General features: G+C 38.5%; 1 protein-coding gene across 1 annotated transcript in view; it reads left to right on the top strand.

The window, feature by feature from the left end:
* The window catches only part of DYNC1LI2 (dynein cytoplasmic 1 light intermediate chain 2), a 31,442-nt gene extending 17,905 nt beyond the window's left edge, over positions 1-13,537 (top strand). Inside the window, exons 9-13 of the mRNA XM_057396588.1 lie at positions 338-397; positions 1,103-1,144; positions 4,535-4,652; positions 5,185-5,301; positions 10,568-13,537. Coding sequence (XP_057252571.1) covers positions 338-397; positions 1,103-1,144; positions 4,535-4,652; positions 5,185-5,301; positions 10,568-10,674 — 444 coding nt within the window. The 3' untranslated portion in view covers positions 10,675-13,537. The remainder of the gene's footprint in view (positions 1-337; positions 398-1,102; positions 1,145-4,534; positions 4,653-5,184; positions 5,302-10,567) is intronic.
* Positions 13,538-17,049: the final 3,512 nt, after the last annotated feature.

A 17,049-nucleotide genomic window follows, 5' to 3' on the forward strand; every position in this document is an offset into this window, starting at 1 on the left:
CTGATGAGATTAATACTTAAAAAGATGAACAAGGCTATCTACCTCATGTAGATGAGGTAAGTATATAAGTAGAAAGATGAGAAGTACTTATCCTTCTAGGAGAATACCCACAGGCTGGCATCAATGCTAGTCTGCTCCATTCACTTAGAAGATTTTTTTTTTTTAATGACAACTTCTTTAATGTTACTACTTTTGAATGTGAAATGTTTGGTTTGTTGGTTTTTTTAAATGATATTAAATATTTGCCTCTTTTTCTTCCCTTTTGATTACCAAAACGCAAAAACAGTTGCAGTAGTTTCAGTTTTTACTTATAATAACAAGATATGTTGTTCCACAGTTAGTCCATGATAAAGAGCTGGTAGCAGAAGATGAACAAGTATTTCTTATGAAGCAGCAGGTAAGAATGGATGAATAAAACAGGTCCTTACTAAATAAGATTTGACTTAAAGCTCTCCATTATTATTGCCTTCAGTTTGTCATGCCTCATTTAAACCACTAGAAAGTCACTTTCCAGCTTTGCAAATGCAGATGTAATTGTGAAATAAGACTTTATTTTAAGGAATACGGGTAGAAAATATGGTCATGTGCCCTGGCAAGTTGAAAAGAAAATATGCTGAGGACAGAAATTATTTACATTTTGAAGAAGAGCAAGAAGATAATTGAGATTTTGCAACACAGCTGTATTGATCTGTGGAATATAAATACTTTTAAAACATCTTAGGGTTGTGGTTTTCTTAAAGCCAAACGCTTGAAAAGCTTTAAGGTGTCAAATTAGCCTGTTCTCTATCTTGTAATTTTCTTTACTGCTCTGTTGTTTAAAAAAACTGTTAACACTTTCCTGTATAGTTGATTATAAATGTTGTAGAAGTTACAGACTTCGGTGTCTTAGGGTTCTGGTTTATGGTCTGAAAAGGCTGTGTAAGACAAAGGACTGATTTACTCGTTTTAACTCTGTCCTCTAGTGGTGAAGTCTGGAAGTATATAAATGTCAAAGAGGAAGCCTGTAAATATTAAGGAAAAAATATCAAATAAATATCGCTGTATTTTATTCCTTTGTGGTTTTTAAAATATATTTATTATTTTTAATATGTTTTTTTTGCAGTCATTCCTTGCCAAACAGCCAGCAACGCCTACAAGGGCATCGGTAAGTAAATCTAAGAGAAGAGTAGGAGGTGTTTTGTTTTCTCCTAGGGAAGAGGGAGTGATTCTGACCTGTAGAGGTTCATTTTGTAAATGTAAGTGTAAAATACATAGCCTCCCTAAAACTGCAGGAAATTAAAAATGTGTTAATATTTTAAAATGTTGCTTATGAATTTCTTCATTCTAATTCGCTGTGGAAACATAGAAATATATGATGATTATAACCCGACAGACTACTACCCGCTGCTGGTCTTCCAGACAGGTGGGGAGGAAGCTGCTTCCCGCAATCTGAGGGGGATGAAGAAAGACTACAGGGCCTTGGGGCGGATGGTGAAAGAGTCTGGGGCTCAAGTGATCTTCTCCTCTCTCCTTCCATCTTCCACTGATGATGTGGGAAGGAATGGGAAGATTCAGTTCATGAACAATTGGCTTCGAGACTGGTGCTACAGGCAGGGCTTTGGATTCTTTGATAACGGCTGGTTTTATAGGGCACCAGTCTGGACAATGACAAGTGAGAAAGGTTTGTCTCACAGAGGGAAAAGGATGCTGGGGCACGAATTAGCAGGGCTCATTTGGAGAGCTTTAAACTAGATTCGAAGGGGGATGGGGTTGTAGCTGGGCTTGCCCCAGTGGGGCAGCGCTCCAGAATTAATGAAGACTGGGAGGCCTCCTACAATCCTAGGGTGAAATCGGTGTGCTCAGCTCGCTCCCTGAAATGCCTGTACACCAATGCGCGCAGCATGGGAAATAAGCAGGAGGAGTTGGAAACCTGTGTTAAGTCAGGAGATTATGATCTGGTGGCAATTACAGAGACGTGGTGGGACAGCTCACATGACTGGAATATAGTCATGGAAGGCTATGTCCTTTTCAGGAAAGACAGGCCAGCCAGGCGGGGTGGTGGGGTTGCTCTTTATGTGCGGGAGGAACTACAGTGCACCGAGTTCTGTCCAGGGACAGATGATGAGCAAGTTGAGAGTCTGTGGGTGAGAATTAAGGGGCAGGCCGGCAGGGGGGATACTGTTGTAGGTGTCTGTTACAGACCACCGGATCAGGGTGAGGAAGTTGACGAGGCCTTCTACAGGCAGCTGAGAGCGGCCTCACAGTCACAGGCCGTGGTCGTCGTGGGGGATTTTAACTTCCCTGATGTTTGCTGGAAGGACCACTCGGCAACCCAGCCGCAGTCCAGGAGGTTCCTCCAGTGTATGGATGATAACTTCCTCCTGCAAATGGTGGATGAGCCGACCAGGAGAGGAGCGCTGCTGGATCTCATCCTCACTAACAAGGAGGATCTGGTTGAAGCAGTAAGGGTTGAGGGCTGCCTTGGTTGCAGCGACCACGAGATGGTGGAGTTCAGGATCTTGTGTGGCAGGACTAGTAGAATACCAAGTAGAATTGCAACCCTGGACTTTAGCAGGGCAAACTTTGGCCTTTTCAAGCAATTGCTAGGGGAAATCCCATGGGCAGGGCTGCTTGAAGGTAAAGGGGCCCAAGATAGTTGGTTGACATTCAAGGAATACTTTTTCCGTGCTCAAGGGAATTGCTGGGTATGCTCAAGTGGAAGAGGAGAGTTTACAGGTCATGGAAGGAGGGGCTGGCCACTTGGGAGGAATATAAGGCTGCTGCTAGAGGATGTAGGAAGGCAGCTAGGAGGACTAAGGCATCCTTAGAATTAAACCTGGCAAGAAGGGTCAAGGACAGCAAAAAGAGCTTTTTTAAATACATGGCAGACAAAACTAACACCAGAGGCAATGTAGGCCCACTGATGAACGGGATGGGTGCCCTGGTGACAGAAGATAAAGAGATGGCAGAGTTACTGAATGCCTTCTTTGTCTCTGTCTACTCTGCTGCGGGCAGTCCTGAAGAGCCCTGTACCCCTGAGACCTTAGATGAAGTCAGGTCGACGGAGCGGTTTGCCTTAGTCGATGAGGAATGGGTTAGAGACCAGTTGAGCAATCTGGACATCCATAAATCCATGGGTCCAGATGGGATGCACCCGCGGGTGCTGAGGGAACTGGCGGAAGTCATTGCTAGACCACTCTCCATCATCTTTACCAAGTCTTGGGAAACGGGAGAGGTGCCTGAGGACTGGAGGAAAGCAAATGTCACTCCAGTCTTCAAAAAGGGCAAGAAGGAGGACCCGGGTAACTATAGGCCGGTCAGCCTCACCTCCATCCCTGGGAAAGTGATGGAACACCTTATCCTTGGTACCATCTTAAGGCATATCAAGGATAAGAAGGTTATGAGGGGCAGTCAACATGGCTTCACCAGGGGGAAATCATGTTTGACCAATCTCTTAGCCTTTTATGAGGAAATAACACGGTGGATGGATGATGGCAGAGCGGTGGATGTGGTCTACCTTGACTTCAGCAAAGCATTTGACACAGTCTCCCACAGCATCCTCACGGCTAAAATGAGGAAGTGTGGACTGGATGATCAGGTAGTGAGGTGGACTGCGAACTGGCTGAAGGAGAGAAGCCAGAGAGTTGTAGTCTATGGGGCTGAGTCTAGTTGGAGGCCTGTAACTAGTGGAGTGCCTCAAGGGTCAGTACTGGGACCGGTATTATTTAATATATTCATCAATGATTTAGATGAGGGAATTGAGTGTACTATCAGCAAGTTTGCTGATGACACTAAGCTGGGAGGAGTGGCTGACACGCCAGAAGGCTGTGCTGCCATCCAGCGAGACCTGGATAGGCTGGAGAGTTGGGCAGGGAGTAACTTGATGAAATATAACAAGGGAAAGTGTAGAGTCCTGCATCTGGGCAGGAACAACCCCAGGTTCCAGTATAGGTTGGGGAATGACCTGTTAGAGAGCAGTGTAGGGGAGAGGGACCTGGGGGTCCTAGTGGACGACAGGATGACCATGAGCCAACACTGTGCCCTTGTGGCTAAGAAGGCCAATGGCATCCTGGGGTGTATTAGAAGGGCGGTGGTTAGTAGGTCGAGACAGAGGTCCTCCTTCCCCTCTACTCTGCCCTGGTGAGACCGCATCTGGAGTATTGTGTCCAGTTCTGGGCCCCTCAGTTCAAGAAGGACAGGGAGCTGCTGGAGAGAGTCCAGCGCAGGGCAACTAAGATGATTAAGGGAGTGGAGCATTCCTGTGTAACGTTATCTAGGTGTTCCTGCTCCGGCAGGGGGATTGGACTAGATGATCTTTCGAGGTCCCTTCCAATCTCTAACATACTGTGATACTGTGATTATTGAGCTGAAAACTTTCTGCAGTGGAGGAATATGCCCAAAATAACTGGTGGGTATTTGTCTTCCCCCATGTGTGTACACTACAGTGCTAATATAAAGGCTTAAAAAGTAGGTTTTAGGTAGTGTTACAGTTGCATTATGTAATTAAGCTATTTAAGTTCTTCTCTGATTTATGTGATTTTTGACTTGTTTAAAGGAATCTCCTGCAAGAGGCCCTGCAGGATCCCCAAGAACTCAAGGCAGAGCTGGTCCCGCCAGTGTACCCAGTGCCTCACCAATAGCATCAGTTAAGAAACCAGATCCAAATATTAAAAGTATGAATAATCATTGTACTATTTTTATCATGTGTTATTTACATTTAAAAAAATCCTTTTTTGTAGAAAGATTTTGGAATTTATTCATGAATGGTTTAGTTCAATAACAGGAATGAATTTATGACATAGCTTCAGGTTTGATTTTTTTTCTCATTTTTTGTCATTCATATGACTTAAAACATAGCAGAGTTCAGAATACATAATTTTCTTAAGTTGCCTAAACATACTTAATACTTTGCTTCTTAGCTACTACATTTAGAAAAAAGCACACAAGTAGGTTCAAGTTTTCTGACGGCCACCCATTCCAGAAGAGCAGATGCTTTCATTAATCTTTGACTTTGACAAAGAATACAAAGGACTACTGTCTTTAAATTGAACAAGGAGAGACTCACATATTTGAGGTTTATTTCCTTGATTGGTATGAGTTAAGTATGTATGTAAAGAGTAAGTTACATCATTTACCAGCAATAACTATTTTGTGATACTATCTATCTATTTATCTGTTTACTTTTTTTTTAATTTATTTATGCAGATAATGCTGCAAGTGAAGGAGTCTTGGCTAGCTTCTTTAACAGTCTCTTGAGCAAAAAGACCGGCTCTCCTGGGAGTTCTGGTGCTGGTGGAGTGCAAAGTACAGCCAAGAAACCAGGTATTGGACTTGTTATTGCAGGCTGTTTTGCACATTCTCAATAATTTATTAGGTCCACATTGGCCTAACTGCATCTGTCTTTTAAACTGGTCAGTGAAGTGACAGAGCTTGGCAGATGACAGTGCCAAATCATGCTGTCTTTAACAAAAGAACTAAACAACTGCAATTTCTAAAATACTGCAACTGACAGCTCTGGGGCTTCTGTCAAGCCTGTTATAACTTGATTCTTTGAAGAAGTTACACTGCTGGGATATAAATAACATCTGAGTCTTGATCATATTCGGAAAGTGCTCATTTCCCTTTTTACTTTAGAATTCCTTCCTTTCTTGACACTTAACTGTTGCTTGAAGGAAATGCGGTTTATTGGGTCTGGACTGCAATTTCTAGTCAAACTATTGAGCTCTCTCCAGGGTTCAAGTTAAATGAATTACTTCTTATCACAGCTTGAGGTTATTCTCTCATTAATTAGTATTTTATTGTGATCCAACACAACTGGATTTGTTCTGTTTATGTGCGTATAACTGCACTGTATGAGGTATTTGCTGGTGAGTAATTGCACTGGTCTAGGTGAGCATAAAAGAAGCCCATTGGAATATTCAGTATGTTTACAGAACTCAGTGTTGTAAAATATGTGGTTGTTCCATATGATATTAGCAATTTAATACTTGGATTATTTAACTGCTTCTCTTTGTTTTGGCATTCCCATCACACTTAATGTTCAGAAGCTTTCTTTCCAGAATTATTTCACTACAAAATTATTGATAGGTAGCCTACTTCTGATCCCAGACTTGTGAAACCATGTAAAATGTAATGGTGATGCCAAACACACGGGGTCTTATGCTTAGAGGAGAGTGTAAGGCCCAGGCATTCTGAACTGGAAATGAAAAGTATTTGATGCCAGCCTCAGTCATGACATTGCCAGTAAGAAAAGCAGAGCAGCTGATGGAGTGTGGGAGTTTAAACTGAAACTATTCCTGGAGAGGGGAAGTAAGGTTTTTTTTTTTCTTTTTAGGGGGAAACGTTTTATATGACATTCTGTGCTCTGAAAGCTCAAAGCCGGTTAGAATTTGACACTAATGGCAAGGCAGTGTTTTGTTGTGGCTTTTTTTTTTTGTTTGTTTGTTTATCATGATGAATTCTGTCATTTGTCTTTAAAAAATTTATTACAAAGATAACAAAGAATTATTTGTGTTATTTACATAATACTACTGTATCTACATTATAAAACACTTAATTCTTTCTTAATCCAGAATGCCCTCTTCAGTTAAATACTGAAAGGTGTCCCCTGCTTCGTCAAGTGCAACCTTGTGCTATTAGTGACCACAGTGTCAAATTATTCATTTCATGCATGCTCTTTATCTAAAGCAGAATCAGTTATGAGTTCCTGGCTAGTGGTTAAAACCAAATGGAAATAAAAGACGTCATCTCACCTGGAAGTCTATTCTAATAATTTCTTAGTTATTTTTTTTCTCTTGTACAGTCAGTATTTCTTAATCCCAGTACTATTTGTCTTGTTCAAGTGGAGACAGAGAGGAGTGTAGCCTCTTTGTCTTCGCAGCAGTCTTGCATATTTGAAAGCTGTTACCCTTTTGCCTATGACTTTTGTCTGGACTATAAAAATACACTTCTGTTGGCCATTCCTCATAGGACTTGTGTTTATGGCTCTTACACTTCTTACTTGTTTTCTTTGGAATGTCTGCTCACATAAGCTATTTCTTTTGGTTCTCAGAAGTGACTGCAGTACATCAGAAAAGGCTTTGTCTGCCCTTAATAAGGGTTACTTAATCTATGTTATGTGTTGTGCTTCTGTTTAGATGTCTCATTGTGATGCTAGTTTTTACCTGTATCATGTTAAACAGGACTTGTTACAACAATACAGCCAGTTTATTACAATTTCTGCCTCCTAGTAGGAGGTTTTCTAGTCTGTATCAAATTACCTTAGTATTTCAAAGTCATACAGTTGCTTAATCATTGTTTTATGTTCTATTATTATGGCCCATTTTGATAATATATATAAATAACTTTTACCTTTTAACCTGTCTTTCAAAATCCTTTGTATTCCCTTCATGCATGCTTGCCTACATATCTGATATCTTCAACAGCTGGACAGGGTAGATTGCTGACTAGTACTGACTAGTACTATGGATAACAAATAAGTGATTTTATGAATTACAATACGTGAATTTTTCTGAAATATCAAGACTGTTTTGTGTCTAGTTTATTTATACAAAGGTCATGTAAGACGTGATATCAACCACTTCTCCCTTCTCCACAGGACCTGTTATCTATCACAGAAAGAAATTTGGTTGGCTTGACACAATTTGTTGATAACAGATCCCTGTTGGTTGTTGTGCTGGTAGGCTGTCTGTAAGCACCTAGAACATAATTGCAATTTCTGGAAGAAATACTAGAACAAAAACTAACTGGTTTGTAACGGGCTTTACTCTTTCCTCTCTGTCTCCTAGAACATCATATACCTTTCAGGAGTTTTTCAAAGATAACAAATGGCTGTGTGTACTTTTTTCCTCCTTGTGTCAGCATTAACTTCTAATTTAAATAGATTATTTCTCTCCTGAAACATCTAGACACAGCAGTTGTAGATCCTTCCTTAACTTTCTTGTTTTGTTAGACTAAATTAGAAAGTTCTCTCTTAGTTTCCTCTTTGAGGTTGAGCTCTGTTTTCCCTACTAGTTTCTCCTTCATTAGTTCTTATCATTGGCTTATCTTTTCTTGAACATGAGTGATAAAATTGTGTGTAGCACTCCAGATATCTCATTGTAATGTCTGGTATAGCAGTTCTTTTTCTTTGCTGGAAGCACTTCTGAGTGATCTCAAGATTGCAGTTGGTTTTTCTTGGCTGCATCAAGTTGGCAGCTCACGTTTGTTCCCTGACTTTCAGAACAGAACAACTGTCTTTCACTTACAAGAGAATATGCCTGTTCCTTATCAGCTGATGTGCTCGTGACTTATATTCAGCCAATGTAAGATTAAACTTTCCTGAGAAGGTAAGGGCTCCTAATGCTGGTTTTTGAAAAGCTCTTGTTGAGATTATAAGGTAGCTGGTTCTGAGCATAAGGGAAAAGATTGCTTGCTCTTTTGTGGAAGAGTTGAGAAGGATATCTTGGAGAAAGTCTTATTTATGACAGCATCCTTTCTGCAAGTAAACGCTAAAATGATCTTTGTAGACATTTAAAATGTCTAAACTGTTTAAAGAGCCCTAAGTTTTCAGAAGGTTGACACTAAAAATATTTAGCTTTAAAGAGACCATCTGTTTCTCCCACAGCTATGAATATCCTGTGGTTGAAATGTTGAGATTTTGTCACAGGATGAGAGAGACATTGTGGATCTTAACATCCTGGTCAGCCTTATTGATTGATTGGTTTCTGCTATGTTAATTCTTACTTGAGAAAACTGTCATCTGTGCAGATGCTGCAATGTCATGTCCATTTTTCATGCTGTGTCATTCGTCGCCCATCTTATTTGCCTTTACGTTTCTGGACTATCTTTCTTCCATGTGTAGACCATGATATTTCAAAGAACTTCAATTTGTGGTTTCTGTGAGGGACTGTTTTTCTTCACATGAACTTCTAGACTTGAAAAATTTAATTTATACTAACAAGAAAGTTTTTGCGAATTCTAGGATTTGCCTTCACCCATCTATTCCTGTGCAGTAGATAAAAGAAGTAATTTTCCTTGCTGTCACTATTCTAGAAAGGAGAATGCATACAATTGGATAGAACACATCTAATTGACTAAGGTCATTACTGTCCTTGACAATATTTTGGTAGGAAAATTGAAAGCAAGGATCAATTCATAATAGAGGGAATTTATATATTTTTTTTAAATAGCTCCTTGTATTTCTTCTCCTTTGAAAAGCGCTCACCTGCGATGGTGGTAAAGGGCAGTATGTAAACCTACATGTCATTGAGCAGCTTGGCAATGTTTTTCTGTCCACATTGTGGTAATTGCAGGAGAGAGCTGCTTGGTATTATTTTGGAGGCTGAAGGGTCCACTTCATGTAGCATAAAAAAGCTACAGTTTTTCAATTTTTATTTAGATCTACTTTTGTTTGAGCAAGAACTTTGTGTGGTTTTTATCATTTTACGGTTTTTAACTCCAAGATAGGATCAGTCTACATGTGAAGTGTTTTGTATTGCAAGTTATAATATAGTTAACGGCCCAATCTTTTAATTTTGTTTAAATACTCATGCTTTGAATACATGCTATTAAGAGTACTGTGGCTTACGATGTACTTAAATCTAAAACCGTTATAGTGATTAAAGGTAACCTTTTAACTTAGTTTTGTCTTTGGAAAAAACCACTTAAATCTCTAACAGTTAAATCTTGCCTTCTTAATGTTTTCAGCATGTACCCTGGAAAAAATCCACCTAATATTTCACACACATTTGAGCTGGAAAACAGATGCTTGTTAAATTCTTTGGCTATGTAAGGAAGCTGTACATGGTTATATAATCTACTTTTTGTCAAAAAACACAGCTTTCTAATCTTAAATGTTTGTATGGTCTAAGCATTAGAATATATTGTTCCAATTCTAGTGATTAATTTGTCTGTGGGTTTATAATTTTAAGAATAAGAGAATTAAACTGATGGTTCAGTCACAGTATTGGTAAGAATTTTTGAGTCTAATATAAAAATGTAAGATGTGCCTTACCATGAAGTACTTCAGTGTGTCTGTTTCCAATTGAAGAAGTCCTTTGAAATGACTTCTCTGAGATACTACATGAATATGTAATCATGTCCTCTTTTTTAAGGCAAACATTGACTGCAGACATGAAAGAGTTCTTCCTTCTTAGTTGTTTGATATTAAACACAGCAAGTGTAAGTGTGACCAAACAAATGTGATTTTTGTAACAGGTGTCCTACATACTTTGCAAAACTTGTGGTTAATATCTGGGTTTAAATAAAGTCCTTGCTAATCAGTACCTGTAATAGAATGTAGTAGTGTATAGATCATATACAGTTGATTTTTGTAGAAAATTCTAAATGTGGTAGTTGCTGTAAAATATATCACAGATATTTTTGTGCTTTATGCTGCTGCATAATTCGATATTTCATCTCTTTAAAGTTAATCAAACCTTAGTATTTATCAGTCTTTACTGATACTTGTGTCAGGCCCTGCATTCTTGGGCAGATGGTGAAATAATGAGCAATTAAATAACATAGTGATTTCATGAGTACTTGTGTTCAGTGATTAAACTATTCCATTGAAATAAGATTGCTTTAACCTTGTCCTCTTTCTTTTCAGGGCAAAAACCGGTTTTGACAAATGTTCAAGAGGAATTGGATAGGATGGCTCGCAAGCCAGACTCTATGGTAACAGCAAACTCTCCTCCAACAGAGAACGAAGCTTGATAATGCATAAAAAATACATATGTAAATGACCAAATAACTATGTATATTGATCTGATAAGACCAGAAATTTTCTGCTATGGCAGATGCTATCAGTTTTCTTGGGGCAGGGGAAATGAGTTTACTACATCATTGCCTTGTCCCAGTAAAAAGTGCACATTCAGGAAGTTTGCATATAAAATCCCTCTGTATAAGATAACCATTTAGAGTTTATATAGGGCAGTTCTTTTGGTTTTGGAGGTAAGCAGGTGCAGCTGACATTTCCTGTCGTGAAGAACACAGAGAAGCAAAATGGATAATTCTCATTGAAATACTACTACTGACTGCACGCAAGGCAAGAAAGAGAAATGAGATCCTCTTTGGGAGTTTCTGGAATCGGCTACTTGTATGTTTGCAAATGCATTATATTCTTGGAGTGGTGGTGGTGATATAACAGAGCATTAATTATATGAAAGAAGCCTAGGTAGGGAATGGAGCCCTAAAAGGGGAAACAGATCTGAGACAGTGAGAAACTAGTATGTTGGATTGGTAGGAGAGGAGCAATGTTGTTAAATCCTGTGTTTCACATAGGGTAAATAATCACTGTTTTATTAAAAAGACTACTTTACATTAGAGAATTCCAGGCCAAACACTAAGCATTGTGGGAATTTATTATTGTTATAACTCTTGTTTTGGTTTTAAAAAACTCTTGAGAGTTGATGCCCTTTCTGGTGTAGCTGACAAAGGGAGAAACTACAACTTGTTTAGATCCAAGTGCCTGGCACAGTGTGTGGTGTGTCTTTAGAAGGTGCTTGAACTTGTGCACTGTAGTATGAACAGTAACTGTTTAGTTTAAAACAGTAGTTTGGCAATTTGTATTTAATTTTAAATCCTGTTTTCTGATAGCTTCTGCCTTTTTTTTTTTATGCCAAGAGGCTAGCCTATGAAGAATGGTGGATGACGTTATCATCTTCCCATAATGAAATGTGCTACAGACACCCTCTGTATTCTTTTTTCTTACTTTTTGTAACTAAATACTAGCTATCAAGCTAAAAATGATTCCTGCCTTACGGCTATGGAGGTTTTTAAACAAAAACTTTCAAGGCCCTAGTTCCAACCACATGTGCTGCAGGTGCAGCCAGCTCCAATTCTGAAGGTAACCTAAAAAAACGTGAATGTGTACATGATGAACATAGTCAATAACTTGTTTTGTATTTTCTTTAATGTAGCATTTCATTTGGAAACATGGGTTGTGGTTGTCCCCATTGCTCTAACAGAGCTCTGTCCATGGTCACATAAAACCATCGTGTAAGAAACAGAACTGCTATGGTTACTGAAATGGCACTTTGATCTTATATACGGTATGCTTGTTTTACATGTGCACACTACCAGAAGTTAAAAATACCAAGCATGTTCTGTGCTCTTAATGCTGAAGGGAAAACCACAATTTGAATTATACAGAGTTTACTTTTTATTGATATGAACTTGTACTAAATCTCATGTCTGGATATAACTTCCCTAATATATGCTGTTACTTAAATATACAGAATTAGATTGACCACTAACACAGTACTGGATGTTAATTTCAAATCCTATGTTACATCAAGAGGCTGTTCTTGTAAGTCTGTCTAAGCATCTAGAAAACTAAGAGTATTTACTTGCCTCTCTGACAAACATTAACATGAGTATGTTATTTGTGCCAGTTGTTGAAAATACTTTTTTTTTATTTTTTTATTTTCAATAAATGCTAGAACCTGAAGTTGGACCTACACTGTTGTCTAGATAACAGTTAAACTAAGACTGTGGATGGCTGATGGGAAACGTGGATGTACTTCCTGGTGTAATGGGTACCAGAAGAAGTAATTACACACTGTCCTCCTGACACTGAGAATTGAGATTAGAAACTAAAACATCAAAAACTTGGCAGGAAAATTGAACAAGTGTGTGATCATAATAGGATATAGTTGGAAAACCTCAGTCTGAGACTGCGTTTTTTTTGTCATCTAATGATAAGCACTTTCTCTAGCAACATGGCAAAACCATACAATTGAAGTACTTTCCAGCTCTATAAAAATGTTAAATATACTACAGTTATCACAACTGATAATGTATGATAATTTACCAGCTTTGCAGAAAGATGCTTCTAACAAAACAGAAACAGATTTCCGTTTTTTAATTGCAAGAGAATGCTCCTACTTTATGGAAAGTAAGTTGTAAGTAATGTAGCATCCGTGGTTGCCAAAGTCTGTCAACTTTGGTGAGCTGCACAGTTGTTATTCTCGTGTCTTCAAGCATTGGAACCAAAGGCCAAATTGCAAACAGCCTTTACATTTTCAAGTGAAACTTCATTTTATTTGCAGATGCACTTGTATGGTAGACTGTTTAAACTATTATATGACTATATTTATATGCATTACAGTGACTGCATCTACTGTTCATGTTTAAACTAAGAAAACAAAAGATGAAAGCATTCAACTTGAAATAAAAACGAACGTTTTAAGATTGGCCCTCCATAAAAATGCTGTGGTTATGCTGCTTGATTTTAAGTTTGCACTTTTTTTCATTGGCATTAAAAAATAAACCAACAAACTGTTTAAACTGAACAGAATTTCATATTTTATTTAACTGTGTTGAAAGTGACTGCTCTGTACATCATTAACTTAACAATATACATGCTGTAAGTGAAAGTTCACTGTCCTGTATACTAAGTTTATTGGGGTTTTTTTCCAACTTACAATTAGGACTGCAAATGTATCAAACAAACCTTAGTCCAGTTGTATGGCTTTAACCAGGTGCAGTATGCAGTCATGTGGAATCTTGCTTTCTAGTGCTGGCAAAATGAGGACGTCTTTACTGGCTTCAATAAACACGAATCCAGACTGCTTTATGCTGTGCTTTTTTTCTGGTTTTTAAGATCCCCCTTCAGACCTGTTTCTGTGGGAGCAGAGTATCAGTGAGTTCTCTGAATAGGAGGAATAAGTTGGCATGAGTAATTGTGTACCTCAGTGAAAACCTCCTTCTTCGCAGTTTTTGTCCCAGCCTTTGCTAATGCAACTCATGTCTGGACTTCAGAGCATGCACCTTGTGTAAGTAAAGGGAAGCTGGTGTAGCAGAGAGAGGTGTGCTCATGATAGCTTACAAATAAACAGTTATGTCAGCAGAACTGCTTTTGATGTAATGCATTTCATGAGAATGGGGAAACAGCTGTATGGTTTTCCCAGGCTAAGATACACACTTTCTAATATATTTTGTGGAATGCTGTATCCAAGCAGAGCACTGGTCCCAGATTTGCAGCATGAAATTCCAAGTTACGAGAGGTTCAAGGAGTAAATTGCTTTAGTGGTGCAAATGTGTCTTCTCTGCCAATAGCAGAGCTAAGTTTTCTCCCTTTGTGGGTATAACAAGTTCATCCTAGTAAGCATAGAAAGAGTAGACTGATTTAATTAGGATTCTGCTCATTTAATTCATTGTTACTTTAACTGGATGCCTGTATCTTCCTCTGCACAGATTGAAGTTCTAGTTATTAATGTTTCTTGAGTCCCCCTGCTTTTGAAGTGTAAATCAACTAAGCTTTTGGTTTCTAAAATATGTAGTTTCTCTAGAAGTGAATCATTATGAGGCCACAAAACGATTATCATTTTAGAATTGCCGTAATGCTTTATGTAATAAGTTTGTTAATTTAAAGAATTAATTGACGTCCTTTAAGATGGGATTTAGAAAATATATTTTGAATATATAAAGAGAATTATCTATTACGTTAATTTGGGAGGAAACTAAATGAAGACTTAAGACATACTGAAGTTCAGAGTGTCTTTCTTCAGAAAGACCATAACAGTGGATGAAATGGAAGAACACACTTGGAACTCTTAGGTTTACTTTGCTGTTGTTCATTTGTAATTTGGGGGGGACTTTTTAAGCAAAATATCTCCAAATCTAAATTAGAAAAAGTGGGATAATAAAGTTTTGGTGTGGAAAACATCTTGCTGGAAACTCTAAGCTGCTCTTACAAGATAAATCTTTCACTGCTGTACTGTTCCAGATGGTGATGTTAACTCCTCTGGTGCTTCAGCCATGGCAGTGTTTTGTTAGGGAAGCTTCTCAGATATGAACCTTTGCTTGAATATAATCATTGATTTCTGAGTCTTTGTAGGTCAAACACATACAAGGGAAAGGATACAGATTACTAAGTTGCTATTCATGTTAGACTGTTATATGGGTCTGTATGTAGAGCAGCATGGAATATCTAAATTGAGTATATAACACTAAAAGCATAACTTGTCTGTTATTCAGTCTTTAATTAAAATACAATATATTCATAGGATAGAGGCAGGTTAATTCCAAAAGCACACTTTTGCTGGAATTCAGTTTCCCCTTCAAGGAAGCATTGACATAAAACTTCCAGACTGTGGAGAAGATAATATAAACACAAATAATGAAGAGCAATAGTCTGAACTAATGCTTTGGGACACCACGTGGCTCTGGTCTCACAGACATCTGAGGTTTCTGCAGTCACATATCACTGTAGCTTACAAACAGCTGTTCCATGTAATGGGAGTTGCAGTAGTGCAGGTGAGTGCAGAATCTGATCTAGCATGCTGCCTTTTCTCTGGAAAAGTGAAATGTGGCAAGCTCTGACTTGCACATGTATGTCAATGCCTCTTGAAACTCAAATGCTTTGAAAGAGCCAAGGAAGTTAATTTTTGTAAATGAAGTGCTTTAAAAGCGGTAGTATAAATGTGGTGTTACAATGCTTCAAAATCATGCATGTCTCCATAAATCTTAAGTATAGGGCACCTAATTCTGCCTTTAAAAAAAGTTACTGTTTTACAAGATACAACAATGCACCCAAGAGCATGGTGCTGACGCTGTTTACAAGTTAATGATGCAAAAGCCTTGACTTGTCAGTGTAAGTTGATACGTAGCACTGCTGGCCTCTGAAACAGCAATGTAATCACTTTGTGTTCCAGAATTCCTAGTCGGAGACTTCAGGTTACTTAAGGGGTCATACTGAAACCACACTTATAGTCTCATGGAAGAGGTCTGTAAGATAATGTCATAAAAAAGAGAAACAATTAATTTTCTCTGTTGCCTTTCTTTGCAGATTTTCAATGTGTCAGAATCAACGTTAACTATTTATCTAAAGAAAAAGCGCCTTGACTCCCCTTTCTCTGACAAATAATTATGTTTTGGTGAAGGTCTCTAGCGATTGAATGTTCCAGCTCCAGAAGGTAGCAGGATTGGGATCCATGACTGTAGGTAATGCTGCTTAGCGTGCCATTGAAGGTGCTATATGCATTGCTTGTGATGTTCCCTTAATAATTCTTGTTTGGTAGATTATTTTTTTATTATTTTTATAGCCCAAGTGTCTTTTAAAGAGTTGATTGCTGAATTTTTCCTAGCCAAGAGCAGTTTCATTCAGGTGTCGGAATTGAATTAATATGGGTAAAGTTTTTTTTCTTTCCAGTTTTGATTTGTCTTAATTATGATGTTCTTCCTTTCAGAACAAAAGCTGGAATAGCAATGTCCAGCCCTGAAAGAACACAATTGTACACAAGAAAGCTGAATTGGGTTGCACAAAGCTACCTTTGAAAAGCGTTTGATTTTCAGTTACGTATATTCACTAATGAAACTGTTGGTACATGTTTATATAACACTTGGTGTAGCTTTATGATGCATGTAAAATGTCATCCTTGTCCAAGGCTTGCCAGAAGCTTAAAAACAAACAAAAAAATCCTTCAAAATGTCCCAGAAAGGTGATTGCAACTAAAAGGTGTTAGGAATAGTCTTGCATAGATATTTGCAGGAATGCGCAGTAAAATACTTTTCTTGAGAAAAAGGAACATCCAATTGTAAATCTCTGGTACTCAGTTTGCCAGATAGACAGCGTTCCAAAAAAGAGGGACTTTCCCTTTAGAAGGGAATGAAATGATGGCATTAGAGTTAATTGACAGAATAGAGTAAGACCACTGAAAAGATGATGGATGGAGGTGGCTACCGAGGCTGGGATGAGATCAACTCTATGTATAGTTCACTGGACTGATGGCCTGAGGGACTAGAGGACAGAGCACTCTGTGACTTTCATTCATCAGCCCAGGTGACGATACAGTTTTTGTCTTGCCTTTGGTTGCCTGCTACTCTCTGTGAAAGAGCCCAGCCAAGATTTCATCACATACGAGCTTTTTGACTGTCCTGCAAGGCAGGCTGGGATAGGTATGGCAAATTCCCAGCACGGTCACAGTGCAGACAGGAATGGTGGACATGTGTGGTAGGAGGACCAGTGTATGCCCCGGCAGAGGCCCAGTCATTAAAGTCTCTATCTGAACACACTTAACACACATTTTGGTTGCAGAGTAAACTTAGATGTTGCACTCAAGTTTAAATGACAATATTGATCATGTA

This window comes from Pezoporus wallicus, unplaced genomic scaffold (assembly GCF_028554395.1).
Source record: "Pezoporus wallicus isolate ANWC-B61680 ecotype Strahan unplaced genomic scaffold, APGP_CSIRO_Pwel_v1 contig_3820, whole genome shotgun sequence".
In the NCBI taxonomy this organism is placed as follows: Eukaryota; Metazoa; Chordata; class Aves; order Psittaciformes; family Psittacidae; genus Pezoporus; species Pezoporus wallicus.